General features: G+C 33.2%; 2 protein-coding genes across 2 annotated transcripts in view; both read right to left on the reverse strand.

Moving 5' to 3' along the window:
- The window catches only part of LOC123705174, a 62,631-nt gene extending 61,211 nt beyond the window's left edge, over positions 1 to 1,420 (reverse strand). The window contains exon 1 of the mRNA XM_045653837.1: positions 432 to 1,420. Within this exon, the coding sequence (XP_045509793.1) occupies positions 432 to 1,271 (840 nt within the window). The 5' untranslated portion in view covers positions 1,272 to 1,420. The remainder of the gene's footprint in view (positions 1 to 431) is intronic.
- Positions 1,421 to 5,954: 4,534 nt separating this feature from the next.
- Positions 5,955 to 18,841, reverse strand: part of LOC123705074 — a 28,106-nt gene continuing 15,219 nt past the window's right edge. The window contains exons 8-11 of the mRNA XM_045653669.1: positions 13,683 to 13,834; positions 10,314 to 10,412; positions 9,752 to 9,919; positions 5,955 to 6,246 (exon numbers count right to left, since the gene is read on the reverse strand). Coding sequence (XP_045509625.1) covers positions 6,119 to 6,246; positions 9,752 to 9,919; positions 10,314 to 10,412; positions 13,683 to 13,834 — 547 coding nt within the window. The 3' untranslated portion in view covers positions 5,955 to 6,118. The remainder of the gene's footprint in view (positions 6,247 to 9,751; positions 9,920 to 10,313; positions 10,413 to 13,682; positions 13,835 to 18,841) is intronic.

Raw genomic sequence — 18,841 nt, forward strand, 5'->3', positions numbered from 1 at the left:
AATGTTGTAAAAAAGAAATATCCACATAATGAAAGATATATGTACCTATACTAAACGTGCATCAAGCCAAAACTTATTTTAATAATTCGATACACTCTGTGTTTTGTCACTTTATCTTAATAATGTAATGCTTGTTTCTGCTTCATACATTGGATAGAAGAACAGTTAAAAACAAAACTAACCAACTAAGAAATGGTGAGGGAGGGCAACTAATCTTATTTATATAATAATGATAAAATGTTAATAAATATAACTAAGATTATCTTCATTGTGGGAGAAATTATCTCGCCTTGCGGCATTGTATATTAGGAAACTATGGCCGTGATGTCAAACGAACGAAGCCTAGGGCGACTGCGTTGGATAACTATCATTTACATTGGCCATCTTATTATCTTCTCAAATAAGATGCAAGATTAATATAAAACACTTACTTGTTGCACAGATTCATCTTGATAATCCCCGTTAGAACTGCTGCAATTTTCATTCAATGACTGCATAGAAACAGACATGGAACCTCTTCTTTGTACTGGTTGACATTTTCCGGTTAAAGACTGCCTTTTAAATAGATCTGTAGTGTTCCTTAAAAAGCTATCCATTTTTTTCCTAAAGAAAGAGGATTTCCGCTCTAGTGGGGATTTACCCAATGAGTGTAAGTCTAATTCTGATTGAGTAAAACCTTCTCGTCGGTTAAGTGTTGATTGATCGAGAGATAACTTTCTATCCCTGATTTTGTTGGTTGGCATATCATTTAATAATTGCTGAATAGATCTATTATCTGGGATAACAGAATCACTCCTCCTGATGGGCTCATAACTTTCCAACTTATTTATATCATTATCTTCTATACTGGCGGATATTGCTTCTGGGATGTTTTTGTCACTATCACTATTTTCTTCTATCTGTTCACTTTCAATATCACTTTTTTCGATGTCTTCAGTTGAGCCATTGATGTTATCATCAGAAAAATCTGTATGCGTTATAATTACATCAGGATTCGTAGCACATGGTGGCTCCTGTTCTTTATCGTCTTCTTCTTTAAGGTTTTCTTCGAAAAAATCCTCATTGTCCGTAAAATCTTTATTATTCATGACTTTGCTTCCCGGTGGCGCCTTTAAGCGCATGCTTCGATTCATTTTTACGTTCCGTAAAATTTCCCTTATTTTGAGGTTCTCTCTGATGCACTTCACGTCAGCCACTAACATTTCCTTTTTATCTTGAGTGTTATTTTGCGCCGTCTTATCTTTTTTTAGTTTTTGTTTGAACTTATCCATATTCACACAGTTTAATTTTATACACTAGCCCACGCAAACAACACCGAAACATGTAGGTCACGATACACTAAAGTATTTCTTATGGGTATAAAGATTTTATCAGTAGCTCATTTGACGTTACACAGGTACGATTCGTTTATCATAGTGAAGGAAACATATTACGATAACACTATCAACAAAACCAATGCGCGGCGAACAGTCCACTGAGGATAAGAAATAAAATTATTTTAGTAGGTATAACGTTTAACGACGTGTTTGATCGATGCGATAAGAAATTTCACTCACAATTCACTCTACATGTCCAGGATGCAAACATGTGACAAGTGTGCGAATAAACATGGATATTAAAAAATACATGGTAGCAATAATTATCTATTCCAAGTATTATAAAAATATATCGACGAGTGCGTACAATCTATGTTTCTTAATAACGTTATATTTCATCAGCGATGTGCATATTATAATATTATACTCTTGATATTATCATTGATAATATATCTTCGCTCGTTTCTTCTTATCTATAGTTCTCGATATTGGTTTTGAAATGTTTAAGTATTTAATAACCCAAGGCTTAAAACACAGATGTTTTCAATATAATAGCGCGATTATTCGGTCGCGGCACACCGTCGCTTCCTACATCATCACTATCAAATATTGACTTTAAGATTGTTAATGATAGGTGTTTACTGTTTTATTATGATGAAGTGTCGCTCTAACAAGACAAGCCGTATTTTGTAAACACATTTTACTGAAAAAAGTACCTAGTTAGTTGTGATTATTAACGGTAACCACAATCGATAATGTGTAATTATTGTATAATTAACATTGTGATAAAAGTGACGATAGAAATAAATGAAACAATACTGTTAACCGCAGCGGCGGCAAGCCACATGTTTTCAACCAACTTCTGAATAAGAGGAAATCATTTAAATGGTTTTTAGTGACCGATTTATATTAACTCACTATTAACGAAATATAATTTGCATCATTATAATATTTACCGTCGATATTTACGTTACATAATTAATAACTATATTTAAGCTACCTACAAACATCTTAGCTAAAAATGGAAATCAGCCGTCTGCTTAAGGTGTCTATTGTAGTTAATTTATAATATTATAAATACTACTAAAGAAATAAACTAAACTTGAGTAAAGGAATTATTTTTATCAAGATGACAAAACTAAATGAGAATGTAATAGAGATGAGAATTCGTTTACAGGACTGCGAAGTGATAACGTGTAGAGCACGCGAGCGAAGCCGCGGTATTTGCTCCATATAGCGAACAAATATTAAATGGATTTAAAAGCATATTATAATCTTTTCGCTGTGTAGACGTAGCCTGCGCATCACAGCATATATTATTTTTATGCACTTATCGGAGTTTCAGACATGGAAAAATTATAAGGCGCTATGTTTTAATGTTCGAAAATATTACAGAACCGAAAAAATATTGAGGACTATTGTCATACAAATAATAAACCATGCTACTACAATTACAGAAAATCACAATGCGTATTGAAATCTTTAACGCAACAGAAATCAATACGTTTAACAATTAAGAACATCTGAATGGATAATTAGCCGCTTAATATGTTATTAGCTGCAAATTGTTCTGGAATCATTGTGGCGCTTGCGGCACTTTGAATAATTGTCATTGTCAATGACGATTACTGCAACATGTTACGCGATTATTAAGTTTAGCCGCTTCTTTCGTTCTTCATAAAAGTAAAAAGAAGATGCATGTACTAAGGCTCGTCGTCAGACATTTTTCATAACATCTAATTATTATGAACGCTCCATACGTAGGTAGTTAGAAACCTTGTGAAATTATTCGTACTTGAAATTTTCAGTTTGAAAAACCATACAAACTTCCAAGCTATGCGTTTACACTGTAAATCAAAAAGCTGCGCAACAGATTTTCGCTTGATTTTCGTGTGTTTAAAAGTAGATATTATATTAAACGACAAGTTCAATTTATTCGTTTCGGGCTTAGATGTTTCGGGCGAGATTTCGAGTGCGTCGTGGTTGTAAGTACGGCGTGAATATTGTATGTACCGTATCGATTGATGTTTACGTTCACTGCACAATCACAGTTGAGTTGAGAGGAACACTACAATGGTCTTGTAAATGCAATACGCTTTTAATAATTTAATTTTAATAATATAATATGTACCTACTTTTTATAACTTCATATTTATTATTTTCTTATTGTTTCATATCTGTAAGAATCTACGTGCTTTGTTTTGTTTTTTGAGGTATAACTCGACGTCATGTAATTTAATTATTTTATTAAAATACAATATAAGTATTCATTTTCGAACGTAGATATCTAATTATTATACTATATTATGTATTTTATTAAATATTAATTCTAAAATCCAATATGGAAGCTTTAATTACAAGCTCTCTCATGTATCTTGCTATTAAATATTAGGCACGCTTCAGAAAATAAACTTCAGTTGACTGATTATGATCTGATGAATGCAATAGTATTATACACTGTAGGACAATTCTGAAGGAACAATATCAAATATATAATTAATCTAGTTTAATTTTTTCACTAGATATTAACCGTTGTCATTAAGTATTTGTAGACAAAATAAGATTTCCCAACAAATTACATTCAAAGTAACTGAAAATCTCTTAAGAACCGTCATTTTCGTACAAATGACCAATTATTTTGTGTCGCAATCGTCCATTACACAGGATAAGTATTTTTAAGTTACGCCACAAGCTGAAGATTCAAAATATATTATGCAATAAAAAGATATAACAATAAATATGTATATTTATGATGCAGCCGCGGAGTTCAAAGCCAAGCAATCGACTTACATTTTATTAAACTATCCTAGCTGTACCGACTGTAAAGGCGAGAGAGATGCATAGTACGATTTCAATAATACTATCATTATTATAATCAAAACCTTAAATTGTTTTCACGATTATCTTGGAGTGCCTAAAGTACATAGTAGTACATGTATGTAATTGCTAGCAGCGCCTGTAACGCACTCAGGAAATTCACCTGTACCAAAGCAATTAGACTATAGTGAACTAGAATTTAGGTAGGTACCTTGATGAAAGATAAGCTCATTATCTCTGTACCTAATACAATTGAAATGTGCAGGATTTATATGATCGATTTAAGCCCCTAAGTAGCGTTGGATTATTGTGGGATGAAACATTTGATACAAACTTATTTAAACAAATAATCAAAGAATGTTTTTGGTTCTCATAACTTTGATAACATTGTTCTACCGCCCGGGCTTCGCCCGTCATACATATTTCGCAATAAAAAGTAGCCTATGTCCATTCTCGCGTATCAAAATATCTCCCTACCAAATTTCATGCAAATTGGTTAAGTATTTTAGGCGTGATTGAGTAAAAGACAGACAGACAGAGTTACTTTCGCATTTATAATATTAGTATGGATAATATAGTGTTCCGTAAGCTTTGTTAACAGGTGTATCCATAGCTGCAGAGACAGAACGATCGTTTGATTATCGACAATATGAAGTTGTCGGTATAGACTGTGATGCCCCTGCAAGCTGTAACTATAATATGATGAAATATTATTTAGCACAATATTCAGTTCATTTCAAATATATCTCCATATATGTAATTTAAATAGTGCTAAAACGTATGCTGTAAGTACACACATTTACACTTGAAGTGGGTAGTAGAATTTAGAAAATTCGAAAACCTATTTTTTTTTAATAATAGAAATGTTGGTCCAGGCCTCGATTGACTATCAACATATTTAAATCCTATTCCTGTATCTAGCTACCACTGAATTTCTAAATAACCGTTTTTCAAATACTTATCATTATTCAGAAAATATTTAATGAGAGAGGATTCGAACAATTTTTAAAAGACATCTCACCTCGGATTCCTTTCAAGATTTTATATTAAAAATATAGACCGTGAGCTTGCATGCAGTTGCATAATGAACTCCAAAGAAAAACACAAGTAATACGCGTAAAAACGGCTTTGTTTACTTAAAAGACAAAACAACCTGTCTCCCCATGTTGTTGAAATCTTTGAAATTTAAACAAAGCCTGACAAAGAGTATCCATTAGGTTCATTAACAGGCACTCAACAGGGCGAAAGTAATTTTTGTAATAAATAGCATTCCCGTCACAACACAGCCATGACCGTGACACGGCCTGACGTGTGTTTCCATTGTGCCTTTTAAACAAGGTGTAGGTGGTAATTGACATTTTACACCACCCTCAGCACTTCTTGGAGTACGTGACATGCATCCTTTGTGCGGATGTCATTATTATAGAGTAGCGAGTAGCGCCCCCCCATACATCTCGGCTTTGTAAGAGATCACTAATTGTGTAATCATTGTCTCAATCTCGATCCAATTTTCTACATACCAGTTTTCTCTTATAACATAGGTACCTAATCTGTTTCATGTATCTATTATAGTTGAAACTACTATATTTTTTCATGTATTTAAAAAAATATACTTAGTTAGTTGCCTCTTATTGCTATCAGATGTGATCAAATACCTTCAAGATTTTATATTTAAAGGGAAATTTATTTCCAAAATTTAATAAGACTTCTTCAGATATCAGTATCAAATTGACCGAAAGAAGTAATAGCCAGCTCAAAAACTCTATACTATTACTCTACAATTTTTAAATAAAAATCAAGTCGTTAAAATTACTAATTTATTGCATTACACAATATGCACATTGCACATACTTTTTTACACATACAGAACGCATAATTTAAGCAACGTTATACAAATACAACTTGATATATATGACGATTTCTAATAAAGACACACTATAAATTGTTTCCCAGGCCCTATTAAAACTTGTTCGCATTACTTCAAATCACTTCTTGGCCGGTACATCGGGTACATCAAACTCGCTCACTTGAGCTTCCACCAGTTGCTTACTTCTCAGCTTAATAACGGCGTGGCTCGGAACGTTCGGGTCTTCCATTTCGAACTCAATTAAGCCTGAAAACAATAACGATTTATTCGTATCAAGCCTGTAATAAATGTTTCAGTATGCATTTGTATGCGGGTCACGAATTCAACAAGATGGAAGCAAAATATTGAAACATTTTAATCTTAATCAGTTCTGAATAATATTGATACTGTATCTATAATCTACCTACATACATAGAGCTGACATTTATAAGTTATAGGTCATTTTAATGAAATGAAGACGACAGCAGTACAGAAATATCCAAAGGTTCTTGAATATTAAGATCCATGAAAGTCCGTGTGGGACGAATTTTATGTATTGTATCTTATTTCTTCGAAATATCTCAATTTCAATAAGAGATGGTAATAATAAGATTACATATTCAACATTCACATACAACTTGCATTTCCTAATAAGAATGGTTAGGTTTGTCTGCAGTTGTCGAACACATTCTACGAATTCTAGTTTCAATATTACGCATAACAAACAGAAATATTATGTCGTTCAATTTCCTGTATTTGCTTTAGCTATAAACTCTCCCCACAACACCTAAATACAATTAACATATTATAACTATTATACGAAATTAAATTTGCGATTCAAATTTGTAAAGCATTTCAAATACTTATAGAGCTACTAAATATAAGAACCACAAATAGATTTTATTAAACAGACCTAAAGATTGAACTGCAACAAGAGTAGTCTCAATAATATCTGAAAACTTATAATGTCACGAAAGTCCGAGAATGCCAACACAATGTTTTACTTTACATAGGTAATCTAAAAATAAATGTAACTTGTTGGACGCCTCCACTCCATGGCCCGGGTATTCGTGTTTTTGTTGTAGATTTCCAATGTTATTGTAATCTAAGTGTCTAAGCGGAGACAAATACAACAAACAAAAAATCATTAAATAAATGACAACTGAAAATAGACGTTGTTATATAACTTTAAGCCCGGGCGTACACGTTAGGTTTCCTGATCGAGAATTCAGATTCAGAATTCCGTGGGGCTATCGTTTATTTAAACCGAATAAACCGAACCAAACGTCATAGGTGTATTTCCGTTCGGAATGATAGAATGGTACATGCGCTTTTTATTTTGTACGTATTTTTGAAGATAGTAAAATCGTCGACTAACTCCATGACGTGACAGTATCGCCATGACGCGACCTTAAAATTTTACTCTCATCGCGCCTTCAAAAATATTTCACAAGACACACTTCACGAAACTGTATGTGTCCGGCTTAGCTAAGGCGACTTGCTAATATCTTCTGCACTCGTTCGCCCCTTAACTACGCCTCCTTTTATTATTTACATTCTTAATTAAAAATAAAACATTTAGATCACGCAACCTTGATCTTATAGATATTTTTTTGTTGTTTTTCCGTGATATTTACTTAAAAAAGAGAGCGTAGGCAGTAGAAGTAAAAAATCTAAGTTAACATTGTTTTTAATTAAATAAAATTCTCTTAACAAATAATTTTAATGACTGTTACCTATATAATAAAAATAAAACTATTCATTAGTATATTTTATAGTAAATCAGTATCAGTATTATAACTTAGACTTTTAGATTAAATTCTGAACAAAAAGTTTCCAATTTTCACTTCACAGTGAAAAAAATATATTTCGAATGTACCTACTATTATTATAAATGCATCGGTTTGCTATTTGTTTATTCAGGCTGTAATTGTTTTCATTGAATTTGCCTTTAATGTAATAAAAAAAGTATAGATATACGTATTTAATGTTTATACCCAAAACTTTTAAATTACGAGCATTTTATAAAATACTGCCGTTGAAGGCTGTATTGTCTATAAATACATCTCATTAAAATCGAGGTGTACGAGTTCAAAAAAATGGAAAATGTCAACCGGAAGGAATATAGGTAAATACCGACGTTTAAAAACCTAGGAAAATAATTTATGACACCACGAAGGATATATTCACGCACTAGATATTCACAAGTTCACGGTTTTAAATCTAACTTTAGCGAACGAAATAATATTTTTCTTTGTTTTGCGCTATTATTTTTGTTCCTCCTGTTCAGCCAAATTTATCGCTTGTACAGTGAAAAGAGCATAATTACTGATAATATTATGATGTTGTGTTTCTTAAACAGCAAGTAAATTTGTACTGACAAATTATTAGGAACCTACTAGGATGTAGTTGGCATGAATGATGATCTGAAGGAGTTATTTTTATTAATTCACAAGTGATAACTGCGTTAAAAACAACCGACTTCAAACTTGCACTTGCAAAATTTACAAATACCTACAGACAAAAATGCTCATAAATAAAAACTACTGGGTAAAATGGTAAAATAAAAACTACTATCCGAATAAAATTTTTATGGGACCAATTCGACACCATCCCGCATCGAACAAAAAAAGAATCACGTAAATCGGTTCAGAAACCTCGGAGTAATCGGTGTACATACATAAAAAAAACATACCGGCCGAATTGATAACCTCCTCTTTTTTTTTGAAGTCGGTTAAAAACTGTAACATGTCGATGTGAAAACTGAAAAGACGTGTAGATATTATGTTTTACGGTGCATTTACATCAAACGATCGAATACTCATTCTAAACCCACTACCTATAACAAATTATTTTAGTGTAAACAGGCGTAGAGCATTCTTTCGTTGTCCTGAGTACGAAAAGATTCTTTAAAATTTTCTAATACTGAACCACACTGAATACGAGTTTTCGTTTGTACTAAAATATGATCACGACAGAAGCCTCTTGCTCTACCTCTTTGTTCGTTTGATGTAAATGCACCGTGAAGCGATTGCAGAAGATATCGGCACAATATAAGCTTAGCGAATCGCCTTAGGCGTCTCGCACGGTAAATACGGTAAATGTAATGTATGCAATCCGATATTCAGTTGTAAATATAATCCATCGTCAGACTCATTTGACGCTTTAAGTTAATACGAGATTATATTATAGTCAAATTATGTGCATTAAAATAAATGATTTTAAAAGCTAACCTTGGGACTTTTTGCATTCCGTGGTTATGAAATCAGCACAATGACGCTAATGACACCGACATTAATTAATAGCAAACTTTATGAAGTATAATAGTTTATCATTAACTGATCGCTCGTTAAAAATGCCTGTAACTATAGGGTTATAGAACCGCACATAGTACACAAAAAACAAAGGATAGCAGATTTTAAACGAGTGAAGAGCCCATCGAATAGCCCCCGATTTAACAACACTTTTTGGCTGAAAGGGTACAGCGGGGGGCGGGAACAGGGGGATATTCATATTTGAGAGTGTGGCAGATCTCTCGAATATCCACAATAGACCATCATCTATACAAATACTATAGGGAAAATGTTACTAATTTTAAGTTTCATTTATTTTATTAACGGAAAAACTCATTAAAAGTGTTTGAAGTTCCTTTACCAGGGGCGAGCTATACAATAAAATTACTTGCTATATTTTTTGCGGTTTTCCCATGAAAATTGGAAATAGTGTTGCGAGCGCTTGATTTAAAAAACTACTGGAAAGTAAATAAACCAACCTCCTTCGGCAACAACTTCTTCTTTGTAATTATCTCGCATGGTCCTTGCGAGTATGTTGTGGTAGAACAAGTTGGCATTAGCTCGAACTTCACTCGTGACCTCCATTTTCGAAATAGCTTGTATGAGCACGTTGAGCTTCTGGCGAGCGGTCAGTATTAGTTTGTCGACTGGAAATGTTACGTAGGAATTATTTTGTTAGTTTCGATGTTTTTGGCACTTGTTTTTTTATCATAGAAACAGGTCGACTTCTTTATCACATGACATTCAGAAAGATTTTAATTAAATAGGTAGATATGAAGAATGTAGATATTATAATAAGCGCATTATAACAGTGAGAGGTTAGATATAATTGGTGCTTTGGAGAACACGAGATCTTATCTCTATACGAGGAATTGCCAATTGCAAATGATATTATTGCTTCCTTAGAATTAGGATTATGTTGGTACTTATGCACGTGCATTTGCACAATATAATATCTGGGCAATATACACGCTTGCGGCATTAACCTCGATATATATCCTTTAAGATATTATCTATTAAGTAAATGACTAATCCACTAACAATCAGCCTCAACCTCTGGGACGGGTTGCACCATGTCGTCGAAAGCATATTGAATGGCTGGTGGCACGTCGCCGAATGGTCGAGGCGCGTTTGGAGCACCTGTAACGAAATAATTATCATCTTTTAGCTTTTTTTTCATATCAGTTTTTTACATGAGCTTTGAACTCGTAAGTAATTTTCAAACATTTTCATGCAGGTTGCCTTCAATAATAATAATAGGATACAGAAGTGATTACACGGTACATAAATGACTTTTACCGCTAAATTGTAACCTTATGGCATACAGCAACTTTTATATGACTCGACTGTGGGTAATTATAGTATTTTTTACAAACCTTCAATGTTCGTTATAATTTGTTATTCTCTATCGCCTAACGATATGGACGACACCATAAAATTATAAGCAACTTGTGCTGAACAATGCTAAGTGTGAAAGTGTAAAAACAATCGGATCAATTAATTAACACGAAAAACCTTGTATTTAATGGTAATAATTTCTAGTGGCTTTAATGTAGAATCGTTGCTCTCAAAGGAAAAAAGCGACTTGAATACGGATCTCTTGGTAATAGTCGGGATCTTGCCTTTAGAGAAAAATCTTAGCTTTGCCACGCTTTGCTAAGATCTGGCGCTGAGTCTCAGTTACATTCACAACTCCAAACTTTAGTGATACATTCAGGTTAAACGGAATGTAAAATGTACTCACTCGTCAAGGCTTTTATTTTATTATTGAGTTCTGTATTACAACTCGAATCCTAACAAAGCCAAATGACTAATTTTCACTCATATTTTTGAAGTGAAACTTCTTTATCAGGGTTGGACAAAAATTTAGTGTAACATTTTTGCGTTACGCTGTAGGCGTGACATTTCTGCGTTACGCCGTAGGCGTGACATTTTTGCGTTACGCGCCAACTTTTTCTTATCCCTAAGTTTCACTTCTTACGTGTGTACTCTAATTCTCGCACACATTTTTTTTTTTTGAAGTGAACCTTCTTCGGGGTTGGAAAAAATTTAGTGTAACATTTTTTCGTTACGCGTGACATTTTTCCGTTACGCGTCAACTTTTTCTTATCCTTACCACGCGTGATTCGAAGTATTTCTGTAAAGTTGCATATAGTAAATTATTTTTTGAAAAATAAGGTCATAAAGACCATTTCATTACTTCTTACGTGTGTACCTACACTAGTACACGCATACATTTTTTTTTTGTTTTGACCTAAGAATATTTTAAATATCAATGTCGGCATCATTCGATTCATATCGTCCGTTTAATTTGCTTTCAAATTGGACACATCGGTATTTAACCAATCGACATTAGGTACGCTATGTCGATAATTTGAACGTTCGGGCAATAGTGGACGAGATTTTGCTATTCTGTAAAGCGGCATTCAATCTCGCGCGGAGTGAGACTCTTGAAAGTGACAAAACATTTGCTATTAATCGCGCATCTGATGCGTATTCGGCGTGATTAAACCGCTCCCAAATACCAGCTCTAACGTTATACAGATCTAACGGTCTACAAAAACAACTGTTTTTTGATAACAGTCTTATGACTTTTGCATGAAGAAATGGATTTTTACAATTTTTGTGTGCATATAAAAATGTTTTATATTCAGAAAATAAATCAACTGTTTTAACATAAACTTTCGCTTTATAAAAGAACAATGAAAAGAAATGTATACATAATAGCAATTATTTAACTCATCTGACTAAAAATGTTTCTTAACTACTTTTGTAATTAAAAGCATCAACGAGAAACTGTTATACCTACAATATTTATTGTAGGTATCGAATGTAACGATGTAAGTACTAATTAAATGAACTCTTCCTAGCTTCCTATCCTCAGGCATTAAGTGTTAGAAGACGGATGTGGGCTGCAGTAACCGTATCTCCGATGTGTCTTCATCCTCTCTAGGATTTCTAATTGCTAATAGTCTGAGGCACATCCCTTTATTTGTGTCTGAACATGTACCTACAACGCGTTTCAAACGTTGTTGAAAATAAATTTATCTTACATTTCTTATTCTGCTTTAGCTTATCTACACTTTTCCACTTTTGGATTTGAACTCTATTATGCAGTAGGTGTAATCGAATAATTAACACCGTAGACTTATACGAACCGTAAACCGTAAAAACGTCTAATAGAATTGTAACAACGTGAATCCCGTTTGCTAATGGAAGTGATCGCTAATCCATACCTTTTTGCTTTCGTGGACACGTGGCTTAAGCGGCTTTATTTAAAAATTTTATACTAGCATTTTGAGTGAGTATTATTTGCTCTCATTTTGTGTCACCTTGTCTAACGTATGTACGCTGCACGGCACAAGTATTTGTTACTACGTTCTACGAAATAAATTGCAATCGCAGCACATATAAGTATGTTCCATCTCTGCGTAAAGCATAGAACAGATTGCTACCTTATTTTCCACGTTATTCTAACAATCATTTTAAATCCTTTATATTTCACGTGCAGGAATTAAAACTAAATTGTAAGAATGGAGCAATACTTAGAACAAAATTAATAGATACTTAGTTATTGTTTCTATGTAATCGATACTAAAGGATTCAATTATGAACTTTATTAAATAATAGGTTCATAATTGTAGATCCTTAATCTTCGTCACAATACACAATATTTTATTAATAAATTGATTTTGTTAAACTCTTACTAACAGACAATTATCGTAGATAAATTTAGTTGACGGCCGTGTGTAGCTGTGTCACTAAATGTGCAGTAACACTTCCCAGCGATAACGCAATGTTCTCAAAATACTACTTGCCTGCGGCTAAATTCCGCTGGAGCCAAATCGGGTTTTAGGTATTAAGTCACTGCGATTGGAACAGTTTATCAGATTTTATCCACGCGTTAATGTACGGCAGCGTGACTTAAACACGTTAATCTGTAATTCCTGCTCGTTCCGAACTCGCAACGGAAAATTATTCGCGCCGAGACGCCAGCGTTGACAAACTCTACTTCATCGGAAGTTTGATTTCCGCGAGAAGTACGGAGCGCGGATGTCGTGTAATATATCTAACGACTACAGATATAACGAGAAAGAGAGAAGCACTAATGAAATAAATATTGGAGTACATTGATATAAAATCTATTTTTCTGCTGTGCTTCAACAATCTAGTTATCTCGCGCACACTTTTCTTGGTGCCAGGGGAAACGCATAAATCTCTCGGTATGAATAAATAACCATGATGAACAATTCCTTACAATGTAATCTCGCTCGGAAGACACCTCCGCAAGTAAAATCTGTCGCGGATGAACAACGATTGGTACTTGTCAGCAATACGGATGTCACTGTCACGTCTAGAATAATTGACCTTTTCATTTATTTATTTTTAAACAAAATTAAAAGCACATACCCACGCTTGATAAAAGTTGATTAATTTGCTGTAACGATGTCTTCATTTCGATTATCAGCTGACCTTTCTCGTTTAAAGCCTTCGTCAAATTACGCCCCTCTCTATCTTCGGCTTCGAACTCTGCCTTAAGCTGTTTTTTCTCATTGATATACCTGTTTTAAAAACATTTTAAGTAAAATAAATTTTGTTATTTTCTTCACCCTAATGTTACAAAAACAAGGCGTAAAAAATACGTTTTATAATCGATGTCGAAGCTATTAAAAAAAACATAAATTTATTACATTTTGCAGATTCAATTTTCTTCACCTTTCAATGTGTGTCTTGTGTGGATATTTCTGCAGAACCAGTATTACATATTGTATTTCAAATCGCAAGTGTATACAGTACTCCCAAAGTGATAATGCACATAGAAATCTTCGTTACTGTGCGGCAATTGTCATATTCCGTGAGTATCCGAAGACGATATGTATATAGAGTGGTTAAATGCAGTTTCTTTATGCATAATTAAGTAGAATTATATGCTATGTGCTAAAAGAGAGAAATATTGATTTATAAGTAACGAAATTTGTTTAGATAATTCCATGTGAGTAAATAGCGAGGGTAACCACACGTTTGCGAATATAATATCTTTGTTGGATTGATTCACTTGGAAAATTTTATAATAAAGAAGGTTAAAATAACATAAGGTTTATATTAGAAGAAAAAAATGGTTTTAAAACATAGGTTTAAATTAAACTACGATCGCGTCGGGAGCGCGCCCCACCATCCGTGTGCACAAGACAGTGTATGTGCATATATTATTTAACTATCATTATAATAGTTACTATACTGCACAAACACTACACTGATCATCACACAATTATAATTACAAAAAGATTAATCAGAATCAGGGAGTATCTGCATTTCTGACATCATATTTTCATCAGAACTTTCATTATCATTCTGCTCTTCTTCACTTTCACTTTCCCTACTGCTATCACCTGTGAAAATAATCATTTCATCGGAAAAACGATCGATGCTTTGGTCAAATTTTCTGTATTGATCTTCGCATTTAACGGCATTATCACACACTTCCATTCTTCTGGTCCTACATTATTGTTTTTTTCTAATATACTTATCATCTTTTACTGACGTGACAGTCATTGCAATATTTTTTTTGGCTACGTGTTCGTTCGGCTATGGTATGGTGGCAATCGTATAATTTTATGTCCATGTTCCTCCATTATATGGTCCATAGCAAATTCTGTATATTTTTCTTTATGTCTTTTTATAATGTCATACAAATCGGGATTCAGTTTTTTTGGGTCATGCGGAATGTTGTGTTGTTGTAACCAAGCTATCATTTGTGGTTTAGGTGTGTTTGAATTTGGTGGTTTTACAGACAGCTTATTATGATATGGGGCGTTGTCAATTACCAACACACTGTTAGGAGGCAAGTTGGGAATCAATTGTTTGCGTAGCCAAGTTTGATAACGTTCCGCGTTTATTTCTTTATGATAGTCACCTTCTGAGTCGACACATTTTTTGTAAAATTAGAGCCCCTGGTACGAAGTCTTAATCATTGCCTGCGTGAACAATAATTATTCGCTCTCCTTTGCAAATGGGTTATTTTATACTTTTTTTGCTGCTACCTTGCCAGGTTTAACTCTTCGTATGTGATGTATGTACGTATGACTCATCCATAAATACTATGTTTCGACCAGAATTTCTCAATTGTTGTATTTCAATGAAATATTTGATTCTTTTCAAACGTATATCATGCTTTTCCATGACCAGTCGTCTATTATTCTCAGATTTCATAAAACTAAACTGCATTTCTTTCAAGACCAGTCTGAAAGTCTCTGCACACTCTGAAATTAATAGCTTCGATCAACTTTTTTCTCAAATTATTTGTAGTTCTTTGAGCGTCAACTGAAAATTATATATCATGTTACGAATTACACAGTAGTCGAAATCATCAAGTCCCAGCCGAAATCTACTTTTAGGTTTTCCTTTTTTCGGTGTGGAAAATTTCATCAATTGGTTTTTTTTTTTTTTCGTTTAAGATATTACCCAAAGTTTGTCGTGAAATTCCTGTAGCTTTTGTGACACGATTCTGAACTTCATTAAAATAACCATCATGGTCTCTTTTAAAAACATTGGCTTCTTTTAAGAAATACAGGTACACATTAAATACCATTTGCCGTGCTTGTGACTTAAGCGGTTTTCCACGTTTAAATTTATCCATTCAAGAATAATTTGTCTGAAAGAAAATAGTATACGCCGAGTTAGGCATATATTTATTTATTTGTTGTAGAATTCATTATGTATCTACTAAGTAATATAGGTACTATAAAAAATTATTTTCTAATGTTTTTTCTAGTACTTATTATTATATATGAAAATTAGGTATTTTTCTATGTTAAAAAATACATGAAAAATGTAAGTATAGTAACTACCTATTTTACAAAATAAATTATTATTATTTGAATAAGATAACAAAATTTAATTCACATTTGAAAACAAAGCCAAGAAGGGTTCTGTATAATTCCACACAAAGAGAATACGTCCGGTCACCACCAATATATAAAGACGACTGACGGATTTTTTATTTTTTTGACTGACAGGCTACCGTCACCTACCGCCCGAATTGTCTTCGATTGTGTATGACTCTGAATTGGCTCCTATTTCTTTCGAACAAGGTGCAAGATGCAAGTGCATTGTTTAGGACACTTACGATTCAATGATTCGGGGTGATTCGGGTGTTTCTGGAAATACGATAATTAGCAACAAGATCTGCATGCGCATTATTAATTTTGGAGTACTGTACATAATTCGGGATTCCATACCAATGGGCAACGACGATCGATAGGCTAAATTCGCTCTGAATGTTATATTCTCGATATGAGAGATAATAGATAGTACTTAGTTCAATAAAATAATTCATAAAAACAATTTAAAATTCACTTTTCTAGATATTACATAATTAATCCTAAAGTTGTTATAACTTTAAACTAAAATTGCATTACTTTTTTTTGTATATACCCACCTTAAACTTAAATGACATATCAATCGAATGATTAAAAATATTTGTAATCACGTTACCTTAAAAATCTCGTTGGTGATCGTAATAACGGTGTGCTAAAGACATAATTCTTTCCCCTAAAATTATACCCTCTTCCCGAAATTTTACCCTGACTCCAAATATTCAAGAGTTCCCGCTTCATTTTTGTTTCTACTTGATATAATTATTTTTAAACAAATCGTGGGACATACTTACTGTTTTATATTATAATGTAACGAACTAGCTTTAAAATATTATTACTAAGATTGAATACTAATATATGCCATCTCTACATCATATTTCTCGAAATTCATTTCATCCCGATTACTACCTTATTTATTGAATACCATATTTCTACGAATTTCATACACTACGCGGATTGCTCGGGCACAACCCGTCCGTCAATTTCCCAGTAAAGTTAATAAGAGCTGTCATCATGCGCATTTCAAAACGCAAACAGAAATACGGAGCGAACGCCGGCCACGCTCTAATATACAATTTTCAGTGCCCTTCGTAGCTTAATTCCTAGAAACGAAATGTCATTGAGCTGCATTAAAGCATATCACATAACATTAGGTACATAGACAACTCTGTGAAACTGAACTTGAATATAATAATTTAATCGAAACTCGTCTTTCGACAATCACAACGACAGGGATATCCCACGGAATCATATTCTGTATTGAAAAATGTCGGTAAACTAGTGATATTCGAGTGTCTACGGAGTCGTATCTCGTAGCGCGAGACAGAAATGATAGTGAAGTATTTTGTAATTCCAGTTAGATAATTCTCAATTAATATCGCATTTACATTAGACATCATCTATTACAATTTTTATCATATTGTTCGGTGTTCCTACGACATACGCAATTGTGGTTTGTTTAATGTTCATAAATTCATGCAGTAAGTAATAGTTCGTTTGAATTATATCATGCTTCCTCGAAAACTCATTTAGCACTCCTTTTAACTAACATTTAATTGAAATTGAAACTGAAAAGAATGTATGGTTCAAGTTATCCGTTAAGTCTCGTTCTGAGTTCACAGCCCGCCTGCTTATCAGTTAACTTTGCCGCACAGATCTTTAGATTTAATTCAACTAGTTCATCTTCACTGGACTCTATCAACGGATTTGTTACGGAACTATTTTCTAGTTGGGAAGACTACTGCATTCGATGAAGATTATTAACGGATTGAATCTCTCATTACTTCCGATTTTGGTTTTACCAAACTGTGTTCGGGACTGAGAAGATTAGACGTATACTGCATTTTTGTATTTTAAGATATGTCTTTAATACAATCTAAACGAAAATATAGACTAAACGTATTCTAAATTACATTTAAAATAAGTAACGACTGCAGATAATTTGCTATTAACAAGTCGTTTTATTTATTGCAGTTGTAAAATTATCGCGTGCGAACGCAACAGATCATTATAAATTGGATGTTCTCTTTGTACTTCGTTTGTTGTTTATACAGTAGTGATTGCGCAATAAAGTGTAAAATAAATAAATTGCCGGAATATCAGTGTGAAAGCTTTGTGTGGGTGTGAGAACATTTCAAAGGCCACCCCGAACTATTACTCCGAACTGCCCCTGGCACTTTTCGTTATAAAACTCCCAATACCATATTTTGAAATCCCTGCCTTTCACCTGAAATTTCAAATCCTTTTGTAAACCCGAAACATATATGTTGCGAAATAAGCTAATAGCAGTGTTGTTATGTGTATGGTAAACAACTAAAGTATATGCGGTTAAATATTTTCATATAATGGCGCGATTATCTATAATTATTGGGCCCGATGAATAACTGTTATAATTTTTTTTATAGTTCTTATTGCATTTTATTTATCAAGCTTTATCTCTATACATATTATACAAAACATTGATCATAAATCATATGTATCTATAATAATAATAACTAGGTAATAAAATATCATTTATTTCCCAGAAAAAAATTCATATTTTTCTCTTTCCGCCGCGCTTCAAGCGACACTAATAAATTTAACGTCACGTCTCGTGTTCGTGTTAGTTAACGTTTAGTCTGTAAGTTTTATCCAAAGTAATCAACACATATAACGAACTCTTGTTTTGCTACTTTATAACAATTGTATTAATTA

Source organism: Colias croceus, chromosome Z, assembly GCF_905220415.1.
Source record: "Colias croceus chromosome Z, ilColCroc2.1".
NCBI classification, from domain to species: domain Eukaryota; kingdom Metazoa; phylum Arthropoda; class Insecta; order Lepidoptera; family Pieridae; genus Colias; species Colias croceus.